This window comes from Gorilla gorilla, chromosome 1 (genome assembly GCF_029281585.2).
Source record: "Gorilla gorilla gorilla isolate KB3781 chromosome 1, NHGRI_mGorGor1-v2.1_pri, whole genome shotgun sequence".
Lineage (NCBI taxonomy): Eukaryota > Metazoa > Chordata > Mammalia > Primates > Hominidae > Gorilla > Gorilla gorilla.
The window spans coordinates 100,880,435-100,896,055 of record NC_073224.2 but is presented as its reverse complement, the minus strand read 5'-3'; the positions used below and the strand labels follow the sequence as shown (position 1 = coordinate 100,896,055).

The 15,621-nt window shown below is 49.7% G+C and overlaps 2 protein-coding genes across 22 annotated transcripts in view; one reads left to right on the top strand and one right to left on the bottom strand.

Moving 5' to 3' along the window:
- The first annotated feature begins 7,463 nt into the window (after positions 1 to 7,463).
- On the top strand, positions 7,464 to 12,987 carry RXFP4 (relaxin family peptide/INSL5 receptor 4). Its single transcript, XM_004026936.4, has one exon. The coding sequence runs from the start codon at positions 7,464 to 7,466 to the stop codon at positions 8,586 to 8,588; it is 1,125 nt and encodes a 374-aa protein (XP_004026985.1). The 3' UTR covers positions 8,589 to 12,987.
- Positions 12,622 to 15,621, bottom strand: part of ARHGEF2 (Rho/Rac guanine nucleotide exchange factor 2) — a 62,137-nt gene continuing 59,137 nt past the window's right edge. For all 21 annotated transcript variants that reach the window (XM_063694169.1, XM_055361751.2, XM_031010803.3 and 18 more), the window contains one exon: positions 12,622 to 13,787. In XM_063694169.1, the coding sequence (XP_063550239.1) occupies positions 13,714 to 13,787 (74 nt within the window). In that variant the 3' untranslated portion in view covers positions 12,622 to 13,713. The remainder of the gene's footprint in view (positions 13,788 to 15,621) is intronic.

Below are 15,621 nucleotides of genomic sequence, written 5' to 3'. Positions count from 1 at the left end.
TTTCATCACCCCAGAAAGAAACCCCTCACCTGTTAACAGTCATTTCACATTTCTCTTGCCCCGCAAGACATGGGCTACCACTAATCTACTGTTTCTCTGGATTTACCTATTTTACACATTTTATATAAATGGAATTATACAATGTGTGACCTTTTGTATCTGGCTTCTTTCACTTACAGTGTTTTCAAAGTTTATTCATGTTGTAGCATATGTCAGAACTTCATTTTTTTATCACTGAATAAACTTCATTCTCTTTTATCACTGAATTTCTTTTCCATTGGATGTATAGACCACAATTTATCCATTCATCCATTGATTAACATTTGAGTTGTTTCCACCTCTTGGCTATTGTAAGTAGTGCTGCTGTGAACATTCACAAGTATTTAAGTATCTGTTTTTAATTCTTTAGGGTTTACATGTTAGAAGCAGAATTGCTAGGTCATATGGACATCTTGTTTAACTTTTGTGGAACTGCCAAACCAACTGGCTACACTATTTTACATGCCCACCAGCAATGTACCAGGGTTCCTATTACTCCACATCATCCCCGACCCTTGATATTTTCAATTTTTTAAAAATCTTTTTTCTTTTTACTTTCCTTAGTCTTGCCTGTGTCGTATCTTTTCTTTTTTTTTTTTTTTGCCTTGTTAAAGAACCTAGCTTTTAGTTTTATTCATCAATTCCATATTAATTTTTTTTTGAGACGAAGTTTCACTCTTGTTGCCCAGGCTGGAGTGCAGTGGCGTGATCTTGTCTCACTGCAACCTCCACCTCCCGGGTTCAAGTGATTCTCCTGCCTCAGCCTCCTGAGTAGCTGGGATTACAGGTGCGCGCCACCACACCCAACTAATTATTTGTATTTTTAGTAGAGATGGGGTTTCACCATGTTGACCAGGCTGGTCTCGAACTCCTGACTTCAGATAATTTGTCAGCCTTGGCCTCCCAAAGTGCTGGGATTACAGGCGTGAGCCACCACACCCAGCCTTCCTTTTGGGAAAATTTATATTGTTTTCCCCCCTTACTTTTTTTTTTTTTTTTTTGAGTCTCGCTCTGTTGCCCAGGCTGGAGTGCAGTGGTGCGATCTCGGCACACTGCAAGCTCCGCCTCCTGGGTTCACACCATTCTCCTGCCTCAGCCTCCCAAGTAGCTGGGACTACAGGTGCCTGCCACCACGCCCGGCTAATTTTTTGTATTTTTAGTAGAGACAGGGTTTCACTGTGTTAGCCAGGATGGTCTCGATCTCCTGACTTCATGATCCGCCTGCCTCAGCCTCCCAAAGTGCTGGGAATACAGGCATGAGCCACTGTGCCCGGCCCCCCTTATTTTCTTAAGTTAAATGTTTAGTTCACTTATTTATAATTCTTTTTTTTTTTTTTGAGATGGAGTTTCACTCTTGTTGCCCAGGCTCGAGTGCAGTGGTGCTATCTCAGCTCTCTGCAACCTTCACCTCCCAGGTTCAAGTGGTTCTCCTGCCTCAGCTTCCTGAGTAGCTGGGATTACAGGTGTCTGCCACCATGCCTGGCTAATTTCTGTATTGTTAATAGAGATGGAGTTTCACCATGTTGACCAGGGTGGTCGTGAATTTCTGACCTCAAGTGATCCTCCTGCTTCGGCCTCCCAAAGTGTTGGGATTCCAGGTGTGAGCCCCGTGCCCAGCCTTATAATTCTCATAAAAGTCTTAATTTCACCAATAACATTTCTCTTTTGATGGCCAAGTGAGGTGACTCGTGCCTATAATCCCAGCACTTTGGGATTCCGAGGCTGGTGGATCACTTGAGGCCAGGGCAACAGAGTGAGACCCCATCTCCACAAAAAATAAAAATTAGCCAGTGTGGTGGCACTTCTGTAGTCTCAGCTACTCAGGAGGCTGAGGTGGGAGAATCACTTGAATCGAGAAGGTTGAGGCTACGGTGAGACATGATCACACCACTGCACTCCAGCCTGGGTGACAGAGCAAAGAAACATAAAATAATAAAACATTTCTCTATTGAACAACGGAATCTGATTTTCTAAACTCAATTCAATAGCACTTTGTTCTACTGTTAATTGAAAAACTCTCTCTAAAGTGAGATATGTTAGGCTGAGGTCATTTTTCCTTTCTGTCGGGTGCATGGTCAAAAAATTGACATATGAATCAATTATTCTTTCCTAATGGTCATTTAGGTATTATTAGGTCATTTACTACCAACTCTAAAGCAGTGACACCTTGGAGAGCACATAAAATCCATAGAGCTAGGTCCCATAACCTCTCTGTCAGTCTCCTCTCCTTGCTACTCCTCCTGTGTTTCAGTGGCACTTTCTAGCTAAGATTCAGTCCCCTTTTCTCCAGATGGTGGTGCTACATTCCCATACCTGTCTCCAGAGTATCTCCCTCAAACTCATTTAGATCAGCCCAACCTTGGAAAATGCCAAACTGGGTCATGCTCTTTTGGCCTAATATTCTTTCTCACAGCAGTAGGAGTTGTGATGGGAAAAAAAGAAAAGATGGAGGGTGGGCTTTCTCAATGTCTCCAGTATTCACCACATCACCCCAGGGGTACTACCTCAAGCATTTATTGAATAATTTTTCCAAACAAGCAGATTTCCTGTGAGGAATTCTGATGTCACCTCTAAAAATAGTTTTAGAAATATTTTTCCACTTTCTTACAAGGGGAAATCTATCAAAAAGAATAATGGAGCAGCTATTCAAAAAGAATAATGGAGCAGCTATTCAAAAAGAATTAGAGTATATAGCCCCATTTCTAGCCCCTATGAGGCCTGGCTATACTTTGTGCCATGTGCTTGGATTACCATGAGGTTACCCAGTGTTTTTTTGTTTTTTTGTGGGTTTTTTTTTTTTTGAGACGGGGGTCTCACTCTGTCACCCAGGCTGGAGTGCGGTGGCATGATCACAGCTCACTCCAGCTTTGACCTCCCAGTCTCAGGTGATCCTCCCACATCAGCCTCCCAAGTAGCTGGAACCACAGGCATGAACCACCATGCCTGGCTAATTTTTTGTTATCTTTTGTAGAGATGGGGTTTTGCCATGTTGCCCAGACTGGTCTTGAACTACTGGGCTCAAGCAATCCATTTGCCTCAGCCTCCCGAAGTGTCACCATGACCAGCTGATTTTTTTTTTTTTTTGAGATGGAATCTCACTCTGTCACCCAGGCTGGAGTGCAGTGGCACGATCTCGGCTCACTGCAAGCTCCACCTCCCGGGTTCATACCATTCTCCTGCCTCAGCCTCCCGAGTAGCTGGGACTACAGGCACCCGCCACCACACCTGGCTAATTTTTGTATTTTTTTTTTTTTAGAGATGGGGTTTCACCATGTTAGCCAGGATGGTCTCAATCTCCTGACATGCCTGTAATCCCAGCACTTTGGGAGGCCAAGGCAGGAGGATCACCTGAGGTCATTTCAAGAATATTTTTGATGCTAGGCGTGGTGGCTTATGGCTGTAATCCCAGCACTTTGGGAGGGTGAGGTGAGAGGGTTGCTTGAGCCCAGGAGTTCAAGACAATCCTGGGCAACATAGGGATACCCCATCTCTCCTAAAAATACAAAAATTAGCCTGTGTGGTAGCACATTCCTGTGGCTGAGGTAGGAGGATCACCTGAGCCTGGGGAGGTCGAGGCACTGAGCCAAGATTGTGCCACTGCACTCCAGCCTGGGTGACAGAGTGAGACCTCTTCTCAACCAAAAAAAAAGAAAAAAAGAAAAAAAATTTTTTTTTTTTTGAGATGGAGTCTCGCTCTGTCGCCCAGGCTGGAGTGCAGTGGTGCGATCTCAGCTCTATGCAAGCTCCGCCTCCTGGGTTCACGCCATTCTCCTGCCTCAGCCTCCCTAGTAGCTGGAACTACAGGCACCCACCACCACGCACGGCTAATTTTTTGTATTTTTAGTAGAGATGGGGTTTCACCGTGTTAGCCAGGATGGTCTCTATCTCCTGACCTCGTGATCCGCCTGCCTTGGCCTCCCAAAGTGCTGGGATTACAGGCGTGAGCCACCGCGCCTGGCCAAAAAAAAAAATGTTTTTAAAGTCTTCCAACCCCTGAACACAGTATGCCATTTATTTGGGCCTTCTTTAATTTCCCTCTGCAATGCTTTGTCATTTAGTTTACTGGGATTGCACATCTTTGTTGTATTTTTCTTTTTTTTTTTTTTTTAATGCTCTGCCAGTTTTACTTTGGAAAATAAATGAGATATATAATTCTCACTACCTTTGCCATTTCTCTGTAAACCTAAAACTATTCCAAAACATAAAGTTAGAAGGTGGTGGGGGGAGAGAGAGACTGATTTAGAACCTGCCCCTGAGCATTGGAGCTGCCCATACCCCTTACCAATACTGGAGATTTTTCCTCAGTGAACCTTGGCAGACATATGACAGAGTAGAGATGGTGGCTGCTTGGGTTGATGTGAGCTTAGGGATTTGGATTAGGGGTAGGTTTCCTATTCCCACCATTTATAGTATCCCCAAGGGTTTAGTCTCTGTCCCCTCTACTACAAATGCAAATGCAAACTCCCTCCTCTCTGTGCTCTGTAGAGTGATAACTCAGTCCCTTCTGCCTCCTCTCCAATTCCTTTTCGGAGATGCCATAGCCTGGGCTGTGAAGGGCAGGGACAGGGATGTGGGGCTGGAGAGAGATGCGGGCTGAGGGAGGTGTGCTATTCAGGTGACTGAGGGGAGGGCTTGGCTCCTAGAAGTCCTTTTTATCGAAGGCAGACACCATAATCTACCACTACAGGTCCTTGGACTCTGAGATGGGAGACGGCACTGGTGGCCGACTGAGTGCACTGCCTATGAGTTAGTAAAAACAACCAGACAAGAAAATGGCACTGGCAAAGTCTGGCTCTACAGGGTAATATGAAGGTAGGGGACAGCACAAGCATTTTTGCTGAATCTAGTTCCTCCTCATCTCCCAGCAGTTGTGAGTGAAGAATCATCTCGAAAGGTGTTGTCACTGTCCCTCCGTCCACATCCTGGCACTGCTTCCCTCAGGGTTAGCGATGTAGTGGAAAAGAGTCCTATTCCAGGAGTCGAGAGACTTTTATCTCAAACCCTGACTCTACCATCACCTCCCTGGTGGTCTTGGGCAAATCACTCTCATTCTACATAAAATAAGAAGTTGAACGAGATGGTCTGAAAGATCCCTTCCATCTAAAAAATTTATTATTTTCTATGAAGAGTGTGACTATATTTTTTGTTTTTGTCTCCCAGCATTAAGCACAGTGCCTGGCACACAGTAAAGGTTCAGGGAATGCTGTGATTAGTGAATGAATGAATGAACGAAATGCTAGACAAATGAAGTTCTTAGACAAGGCCAGCTGGTGGCATCACCTCTCTACATAACCACAAGGGAGTGTTGCTAGTCTCAGACTAAGGGAAAGGCTTAGGACTAGAAACGATAAAAAGGTAAAGAAATGATTGGAGGACCAGATGTTTGAAATGAATAGCAGAACCCTGGAATTCTGGCCCACTTTTTCTCTAAGCCAATAAAGAAAATAAGTCCAAAGCATTAAGCAGTTTTTTGTTGTTGTTGTTTATTTATTTATTTTTGGGGGGGAGACGGAGTCTCACTCTGCCGCCCAGGCTGGAGTGCAGTGGTGTGATCTCAGCTCACCAAAATCTCTGCCTCCCGGGTTCAGGTGATTCTCCTGCCTCAGCCTCCCGAGTAGCTGTGGTTACAGGCACTCGCCACCACGCCCCACTAATTTTGTATTTTTAGTAGAGACGGGCTTTCCCCATGTTGGTCAGGCTGGTCTTGAACTCCCGACCTCAGGTGATTCGCTCACCTCGGCCTCCCAAAGTGCTGGGATTACAGGCATGAGCCACCTCGTCCGGCCAAGCAGTTATCTTGATTGCCAGATTAGCAGGGTGATTCTGGGTGGGCAGAGGAGTAGACATGGCCCCGAGAGACAGTGATGACACAGTCACACAGGAGCAGCCATGAGGCCAGAAGGTAGCCTGTGGGGCTCACCTGACCTTGGGCTGGGCACTCCCCTTCTGCCACCCCCTTTATACTCATCCCTGGTTCGAAAGCCCCAACATGTTGGCACCCAGCCTGTATCACTCTCACCTCTGGGTTTCTCCTATGTGTTCACAAGCCCACTGCTGATTTATTGTCGCAAAGGGCCCCTCTCTTCCCCCAGCACTCCAAAGGAACTGAACATCGAATGTTATCTTAATTAGCTGGCAGAGGGCAAGAAGGGGCTGAATATATTGGAATCCTTGAGAAAGCCTTACTCTTTTACCTACCCACCTCCTGCCTTCTCTTTGTCCCCATCTCAGCTCCTTCTGCAGTAGGTAGAGATGTAGGCAATGAAAGGGGAGGGCCCAATGAAGCATTTTTTTTTTTTCCAGTTATGATTGAGATCATGGGGAGACAGGATGAGGTGTGGTGAGGGCGTATCTCAGGATCCTTAGCTCTGACATGGGGTTTGCAGGAGAGAGTAGGGGGACCGCTGAGCTCTGTCCACAGACTAGAGCAGGAAAGGGGGGAAAGGCGGCGATAGAGGTTAGCAGGAATATTTAATTATCAGGAGCAGGAACAGAACTGAGGGCATGCCCAGGTCCACACAGGCCCTCATAGGCCCAGTGTTCCCAGTGGGGAGGAAACAGGAAGCTGTGACTTCCTCTCTCTTTTCCCTCTCTGCTCTTAGCCTCAAGGTCACTGCTGCTGAGATGAATTCCAACCTGTTTTAGTTGGCACTGTTCCCTGGGCATGGTAATAGCCTCTCAGTACCCTTCTGCCACAAACACCCCAAACTTCTCCTTTGAAATAATATTCATACAAATTGCTATTTCACATGTATTCTCTCATTGCATCATGCCACTCCTGTGAAGCAGACTTACCTGAAAATTTTAAGCAAGAAAACAGGCTTAGGGGAGTAAAGTAACTCTCCCAGTCACATGGCTAGTGAGCAGCAGGTCTGGGACTCTGCAGCCTCCGCTCTTTCCTCTCTTGGACACCCATGCTGATTCCCTGCCTCTATGCCACCTCCCAGGCCCCTTCCTTTGGGCCCCAAGGGAACACTTTCTGCAGAGGAGGGAGGCCTCTGCACTGTTAGGAACAGAGGCAGCTCTAGTTTGGTTCCTGTCATCTCTGGGACAGGGAACCTCCAGCTCTCTCCCTGGGGTGGAGGCTTGGGGCTGCCCTCCATAGCGGGGTAACTCTCCCTTCTCCCCTCCCTCTCTGCCATTTAGAGCCCCTCTTACAGGCGGGCACATGCACATATACCCTGGCATTCAGGCTGTGCCTCGCCCTGCCCCACCTACCACCAATCTTGACCAACAGGAAGGTGGTGGGTTGTCCTTTCCACACCCCTCCCTCTGAGGTGTGGGCGTGGGCCAGGGCTCACCAGAGGCCCCAGAGAAGCACTTAATTCTACAGCCTCCTTCCTAGAGCCTTCAGTGGCCTCTGCCAGTCTGGCAGACACTTGCAGACCTCTCTTCTCAGCACGACCAATCTCTGATGCCCTGCGATGCCCACACTCAATACTTCTGCCTCTCCACCCACATTCTTCTGGGCCAATGCCTCCGGAGGCAGTGTGCTGAGTGCTGATGATGCTCCGATGCCTGTCAAATTCCTAGCCCTGAGGCTCATGGTTGCCCTGGCCTATGGGCTTGTGGGGGCCATTGGCTTGCTGGGAAATTTGGCGGTGCTGTGGGTACTGAGTAACTGTGCCCGGAGAGCCCCTGGCCCACCTTCAGACACCTTCGTCTTCAACCTGGCTCTGGCGGACCTGGGACTGGCACTCACTCTCCCCTTTTGGGCAGCCGAGTCGGCACTGGACTTTCACTGGCCCTTCGGAGGTGCCCTCTGCAAGATGGTTCTGACGGCCACTGTCCTCAACGTCTATGCCAGCATCTTCCTCATCACAGCGCTGAGCGTTGCTCGCTACTGGGTGGTGGCCATGGCTGCGGGGCCAGGCACCCACCTCTCACTCTTCTGGGCCCGAATAGCCACCCTGGCAGTGTGGGTGGCGGCTGCCCTGGTGACGGTGCCCACAGCTGTCTTCGGGGTGGAGGGTGAGGTGTGTGGTGTGCGCCTTTGCCTGCTGCGTTTCCCCAGCAGGTACTGGCTGGGGGCCTACCAGCTGCAGAGGGTGGTGCTGGCTTTCATGGTGCCCTTGGGCGTCATCACCACCAGCTACCTGCTGCTGCTGGCCTTCCTGCAGCGGCGGCAATGGCGGCGGCAGGACAGCAGGGTCGTGGCCCGCTCTGTCCGCATCCTGGTGGCTTCCTTCTTCCTCTGCTGGTTTCCCAACCATGTGGTCACTCTCTGGGGTGTCCTGGTGAAGTTTGACCTGGTGCCCTGGAACAGTACTTTCTATACTATCCAGACGTATGTCTTCCCTGTCACTACTTGCTTGGCACACAGCAATAGCTGCCTCAACCCTGTGCTGTACTGTCTCCTGAGGCGGGAGCCCCGGCAGGCTCTGGCAGACACCTTCAGGGATCTGCGGTCGAGGCTGTGGCCCCAGGGCGGAGGCTGGGTGCAACAGGTGGCCCTAAAGCAGGTAGGCAGGCGGTGGGTCGCAAGCAACCCCCGGGAGAGCCGCCCTTCTACCCTGCTCACCAACCTGGACAGAGGGACACCCGGGTGAAGGGCGCAAGCTGAACACGCTCCTCTTTCTGAGATCCACCAAGTGTAGGATCCTCGAGTCCTGGGGAGAAGCTGCCCTCTCTGCCAGGCTGCAGTGCCCTCAGGGAAAAGTCTGATCTTTGATCCCCAACTCTGGGTGTGGTGAATGGGGGAGGCGGGGGCTCAGATCAGAGCTGGATGTGACAAAGCTTAAGTCTTTATTTGGAGATGGGAAAGAAGAGGATCTGAGAATAAACCTCTGGATTATCCACAAATTGTCTTGACCTTTTATCCCAGTTCCACCTCCAGTTCAGTATGGAACAAAAGGATTCGTTGCTCCATTTCTGCCTTCTGCAAGAATACCTAGGAAAACTTCCCTAAGGGTTCTAGGCTAATGAATCAGAGGTCAGTGCCCATCTCTCTCTGTACCCACCCCCCACCTCAAAACAGGGTATCCCTTGTCTTTCTCCGGTATCAAGGCCAAAAATGCCGGCTTCCCCTGTCCTCACCTTACCATCTCAGTGGTGACCACTGAAACTTGCTGCCTGCAGAGGCCTCAGCTGCAAAAGCTGTAGTTCCCCTGAAGAGATGCCAGGTGTGGGGTATTGCTGGAATTTCCAGCACCTGCCAGGCCCTGGGTGTAAAACCCTGGTGCTGATGGGAGTGCCTGTGTGTCTCCCTTTAAATCAGGATTTGAAAGAAGTGAAGATAATGACAAGTCAAAGACATGGGTGGGGTGAAGGGAGGTGAGCGATTAAAGAGGGGAGGGGGCTGGGAGAACAGGCTGCAGGTAGAGCCAGAAAAGCAGAGACCTCAGAAAGTGGTGCTAGTCCTCCCTGCCCCAAATGCAAAGCCCAGAGTATCAATTTGAGTGTCAGAGCACCTGGATTCACAGCTTTACCTCCAGCAAATTACTTTACCTCTTTGTACCTCACTGTTCTCAACTGTAAAATGGGCTACTAAAGATTTAACAGTTAAATATACTGTTAGCTATTATTCTTTTTTGTTTGTTTGTTTGTTTGTTTTTTCGAGACAGAGTCTCGTTCTGTCGCCCAGGCTGGAGTGCAGTGGTGTGATCTCAGCTCACTGCAACCTCTGCTTCCCGGGTTCAAGCGATTCTCCTGCCTCAGCCTCCCGAGTAGCTGGGACTACAGGCTCCCGCTACCACGCCTGGCCAATTTTTTGTAATTTTTAATAGAGACAGAGTTTCACCATATTGGCCAGGCTGGTCTCAAACTCCTGACCTCTAGTGATCTGCCCACCTCGGCCTCCCAAAGTGCTGGAATTACAGGCGTGAGCCACCGCACCCGGTCGAGCTATTATTCTTATACCCTGTGTAAAATGGAGACAGAGAGATGGGAGGAAATAAGCGTGCAGCTGGGAGATGGGGATGGGGAACCATGTCTCAGCTGGAATGGTTGTATATGCTCTGAAGTGGGGTATAATGAAAGTCTCACATAAAGAACTCAGAGGTTGGCCCCTAAGCCCCTCTTGAAGATGTGTTCTCCAGGACAGGGGCTCCTCTTTGGTTCCTGTATTGAGATGCATCAATGATAAAGGTTAGCCATCAGAAGGATTCTCTGGGAGGCAGCCCCTAGAAAGGAGGGAGGCAGAGGGAAGATGAGGTAGAGCTCCCACTTCCACTGCCCCCCAACCCCCCCCGGCCCGCCCCGCCCCAAGCTCTCTGGCATGACTTGTAACCTATGAGGACACAGGCTGCTCAGGCTCCTGAGGCAGCAGCTGGGAGCAGTGCCGCCTTATTAAGTGCAGAGTGCCCTGTGAAGGGGGAGGCCACAGTGCCTCCAGGTGCCCCCTGTCCCAGTTCCTTTAATTGCTGGGCAGAGGAGGCTCCAAAGAGGCACCCAATTCACAACAGATTAAGCAATGTGAAAGGAACTTAATTAGCCTCTTGTTTAATTTCCTCTTTTTGATGATGTTTAAACTAGTTCCAAAACTCCAGGTCTATTCCTAGCCCATGCAGGCAATGGAAAATCCCTCCCCACCTAAGCACCCATCTTCCCACCCCAGCAGCTCCCTCTGATGGCTTTGCTGGGCTCCGGATATTGGCTCCTCTGGGGGCATCTCTGCTTTATGGGCCCCAGAGGTAAATATTGACAAAGTGTACACAGGTCCAAGTTAGAGATGAATTACATGCACAAAGACCTACTCTTGTGGGGGAGTGGAACGAGGAGGGTGCAGTGGAGGATGGAGAAGGGAGGGCTGGGCAGAGCAGGCGGCCTGGAGCTCCCCTTGGAACGGAGGGAAGGCAATGTTTTGGTGAGAACCTGGGCCCTGGCTCCCTGGAACACCAAGCCAAATGGCTTTGAAACTTCAGCAGGAGGGACAGAGGTTAAGGCTGTGGGTTCCCAAAAGTGGGTTAGGGAGGGGACAGGGGACACAACGGTCAAAGATGTGAGGAAGAGGCCTAGCTCTCAGGAGTAGACACATCAGACAAATGCTTGTGCCCCATGTTCTGGGGCTGAAGATGTGTGTGTGTGTGTGTGTGTGTGTGTGTGTGTGTGTGTGTGTGTGTGGAGGGGGTTGGTACGGGGTGGCAGAAGGGACAGCACTGCTTCAAAGAAAGCAGCGGGGGACTTCACACCCACTCTGGGCTGTGTCTCCAGGTTTCCATGTTCTCTGCTGACCAGCATCTCTCATTGGATCTGTGGGGCATTCTGGGAGAGCCTGCATTCCCCTTTCTTGGTGGTCTCTGCATGCTGTCTAATATCCTCACCCTACCCCCACCTACCTTCCTTCCCCACCTAAAGATGCCACCCTCACAGCTCTGGGTCGGAGCTACTTCCAGCTGACCTGGAAGACAGCTGCTGAGCCCTGTGTCCCTGCGTGTGAAATGTGAAGCCCTGGTGGTTTTTTTTTTTCTTTTCTCCAGGCAGGGTCTTGCTCTGTCGCCCAGGCTGGAGTGCTGGAGTGCAGTGGCACAATCTCGGCTCACTGCAACCTCTGCCTCCCGGGTTCAAGCAATTCTCCCACCTCAGCCTCCCAGGTAGCTGGGAATACAGGTGCCCGCCATCACGCCCGGCTAATTTTTGTATTTTTAGTAAAGATGGGGTTTCACCATGTTGGCCAGGCTGGTCTCGAACTCCTGGCCTCAAGTGATCCACCCAACTCAGCTTCCCAAAGTGCTGGGATTACAGGCGTGAGCCACTGCACCCAGCCAGCCCTGGTATTTTTAGGCAGAGTAGCCAAGAGAGAAAAGTGGTGGACTGGAACTAAGAAGGCCGGCCCCCTCCTGGCCTGGCAAGCTTCGTGCACCTAGGTTTCCCGGCCCATAAAATGAGAACAATTCCCCATTCTCAGGATCCCCGTAATGGCTGAGAAAGCACCTTGTAAAGGCTTGATGCTGGTGGATGAGTTACAGAAGGGGAGGGTGCTGGCTGCTCCCCCAGCCTGCTCCCCACGTGACTTCAATTCCTCTTTCTAGCTGAGGGCCTGAGCCCCCTTCTGATCTGACCCCACAGGCTCCAACAGGGATGTGAATTCATACCAGCATTTATACAACCCTAGACTCTCACCTCCTCCCCTCCCCCACAGCCCCAAAGTAAGTACCAACTGGGAACAGGAAGTAAAACCAACTAAAACCAAGAACTGAAACCAGCTCATCTCTCACTGCCTCTCAAAGAGGGACAGTAAATGAGCAGCTCCTGTGACGGGTAACCCCAGGGCCCGACATCATGGAGATCAACAAGGGCCTAGTGGGGGATGGATCTGACAATGAATGACACTGGGGATGGGGGCAATAGGTGGAGGTGATTGCTGAGTATGGCATACAAATACGATGAACACACTTTTCCTGATACCGGAATTCCCAACATTGGAACCTGTGTGCCCCTTTGTTTTTATCCTTGTATTTGTGAATTAAAAAAAGAAAAAAAAGATTTGCAGTGGTTACTTTTGTTAGTGCCCCCTCTCTTCAGTGAGGCAGAGGCTGTCCTTGCGGTGAGAGGAAAAGGCCCCTTTCAGAGGAACTTAGGTCACTGCCTGGCTCTCTACTACCATCCTCCTCAGAATTGGCAGACATTATGGAAGACAGTACCTTATGGAGTTCCAGGTTTTTAATTTTCCCTGAATTTTTTTTTTAAACAAGAAAATTGGCAAGAAGAAAATTCTTCGACATTTGGGGGCTGGTCGACATTTGGGGGCAGGGGTTCCACTGAAAAATCCCCCAAATTCACGCTGAGGTTTCAGGTCATGGTTGCTGAGGTGGAAGATGAGGTCAGGGCTCTTGGAGATTTTCCAACCCACCCTAGAACTTGTTTCTAAATGGTTGGGGAAGAGGTCAGTATAGGTCCCCCCGTTACTGCAGATGAAGGCAGAAGTCATTCTCTCCCCCACCCCTCAACTTCTTCAGAAATGTGGAGATAGGAGGCTTCGATCTCTAATTGCCTACGATCTCTTAAAAATATAAAACACGTGCAGTTGACTTTGGTACAAAAAAGAAAACAAAAGAACAACAAAACATTCTGGTCCCTGTGGGTTTTTTCCCTCACCCCCAACAAACCATTATGGCCACCCCAACCTTTATTCCATCAACTGCAGGAAGCCAGGTTATCTCCCAGGGCTTCCATGAAGGACGGAGAAAGGGAGAACAGCAGTAAGAGGTTGAGGGGAGAGGAGAAAGGGACATGGCCCTGTCCACAGCCCTCCTTTATTTAAAGGGCAGTAGGGTGCTGTGGCTGCAGCCTCTCCTCCAAGACGGATGTTGCAGGGGAGGGCCGTTAGGGCAAGAACCCAGCAGCTGCGTGGATGAGCCTGAATATACCCCAGTAGTGTTCAAGGACAAGGCCCTCTGATCCCTATGGCTTGGTTCCCATGTCCCTGGTCCTTTAAATCTCCCCTCTCCCCCCCATAACTAATAAACAATAAATAAATAAATTTTCCTAAAGTTGCGGGAAGAAGGCATGAACCACTGGCATCTGTGGTGTAGCTTTCGGATGTCCCAGGGGGTGTTGTGGCCTAATTCCCCTAGCTTCTTAAATGGCCCCAGGTATCCAAGGATCCCAAGAGCTGGCAAGGACAATTTGCAGTTCTTTCAAATGTTCCCTCATCATTGGCAAATTGGAGTCCCCAAGGTTAGCCCCCTCAGTAATGTTCTTCAGTGGGGCACGGGGCAGGGGGGAGGGGCCCCCTTAGCTCTCGGAGGCTACAGCCTCCCCGTCGCGGCTCTCCGTCTCCTCCGGGATGTCCTGCATTCTGGTAAAGTCTGAAGGGGGACAGGACAAAGCCAGTGAGTTAGCAGAGACTCCCATGAGGAACTGTACCCCTAGACTAATGCCTCCCCATCTGCAGGCTCAGGGGGCTCTGGGGCTGTGAAGGGATGACAGGGTTCTGTAAATTCTTGGGTGACAGGAAAACCTTTGGCAACAAAGTAAGCAAGGTATCCATACCTAGGTACCGGATACACTTTTACAGTATCCAAAGATACAATTTGATTAGGAAAATACAAAATACTTTAAGGTTAAAGCTTTTGGTAATTTTTTATTTCATGAACCAACTGTAAAAACCTGAAGTTCTTTGAAACTTTTTTTACTTTAAAAACTGGCCCCGTGGCTCATGCTTATAATCCTAACACTTTGGGAGGCTAAGGTGGGAGAATCACTTAAGGCCAGGAGTTGGAGACCAGCCTGGCCAACATGGTGAAACCCCATCTCTACTAAAAACGCCAAAAATTAGCTATATGTGGTGGCATGCGCCTGTAATCCCGGCTACTCGGGAGGCTGAGGAACAAGAATTGCTTGAACTTGGGAGGTGGAAGTTGCAGTGAGCTGAGATTGTGCCACTACACTCCAGCCTGGGTGACAGAGCAAAACTGTCTCAAAAAAAACAAAACGAAACAAAACAAAAAACTATACCTTCCCAGGCACAGTGGTATGTACCTGTAGCCCCAGCTACTTGGGAGGATCACTTAAGCCCAGGAGTTTGAGTCCAGCCTCAGCAACAGCACAAGACCCTCTCTAAAAATTTTAGAGCAAGATCCTGTGTCTGGGTCTCCGGGTCTCTTTCTGTCGCCCAGGCTGGAGCAATCACGGAGTACTGTCAACTCAACCTGCTGGGCTCAAGTGATCCTCTCACCTCACTCTCACTCTCCGTAGCTAGGACTACAGGCTCACTCCACCACACCCGGCTAATTAAAAAAATTTTGGGGGACCAGGCATGGTGGCTCACACCTGTAATCCCAGCACTTTGGGAGGCCAACGTGGGTGAATCACCTGAGGCCAGGAGTTCGAGACCAGCCTGGCCAACGTGGTGAAACCCCATCTCTACTAAAAAATACAAAAAAAATTAGCCAGGTGTGGTAGTGCATGCCTGTAAATCCCAGCTACTCGAGAGGCTGAGGCAGGAGAATCACTTGAACTCAGGAGGTGGAGGTTGCAGTGAGCTGAGATTGTGCCACTGCACTCCAGCCTGGGTGACAGAGTGAGACTCCATCTTAAATAAATAAATAAAATAAAATAAAATAAAATAGACCGGGTGCAGTGGCTCACATCTGTAATCCCAGCACTTTGGGAGGCCAAGGCAGGCGGATCATGAGGTCAAGAGATTGAGACCAGCCTGGGCAACATGGTGAAACCCTATCTCTTCTAAAAATACAAAAATTAGCTGGGCGTGGAGGCATGTGCCTGTAGTCCCAGCTACTCGGGAGTCTGAGGCAGGAGAATCACTTGGACCTGGGAGGCGGAGGTTGCAGTAAGCGGAGATCTCACTACTGTACTCCAGCCTGGCGACAGAGTGAGAATTCCATCTCAAAAAAAAAAAAAAAAAATTTAGCTGGTCGTGGTGGCTCATGCCTGTAATCCCAACACTCTGGGAGGCCGAGACAGGTGGATCGCGTGGTCAGCCGTTCAAGACCAACCTGGCCAACATAGTGAAACCCCATTTCTACTAAAAATACAAAAATTAGCTGGGCATGGTGGTGGGCACCTGTAATCCTAGCTACTTGGGAGGCTGAGGCAGGAGAATCGCTTGAACCTGGAAGGCAGAGGTTGCAGTGAGCCAAGATCACGCCACTGCACTCCAGCCCAGGCAACAGTGCAAGA

What these genes read in the sequence shown, in the direction of transcription:
- RXFP4 (XM_004026936.4), top strand. Translation starts at nt 7,464, where the DNA reads ATGCCCACACTCAATACTTCTGCCTCTCCACCCACATTCTTCTGGGCC.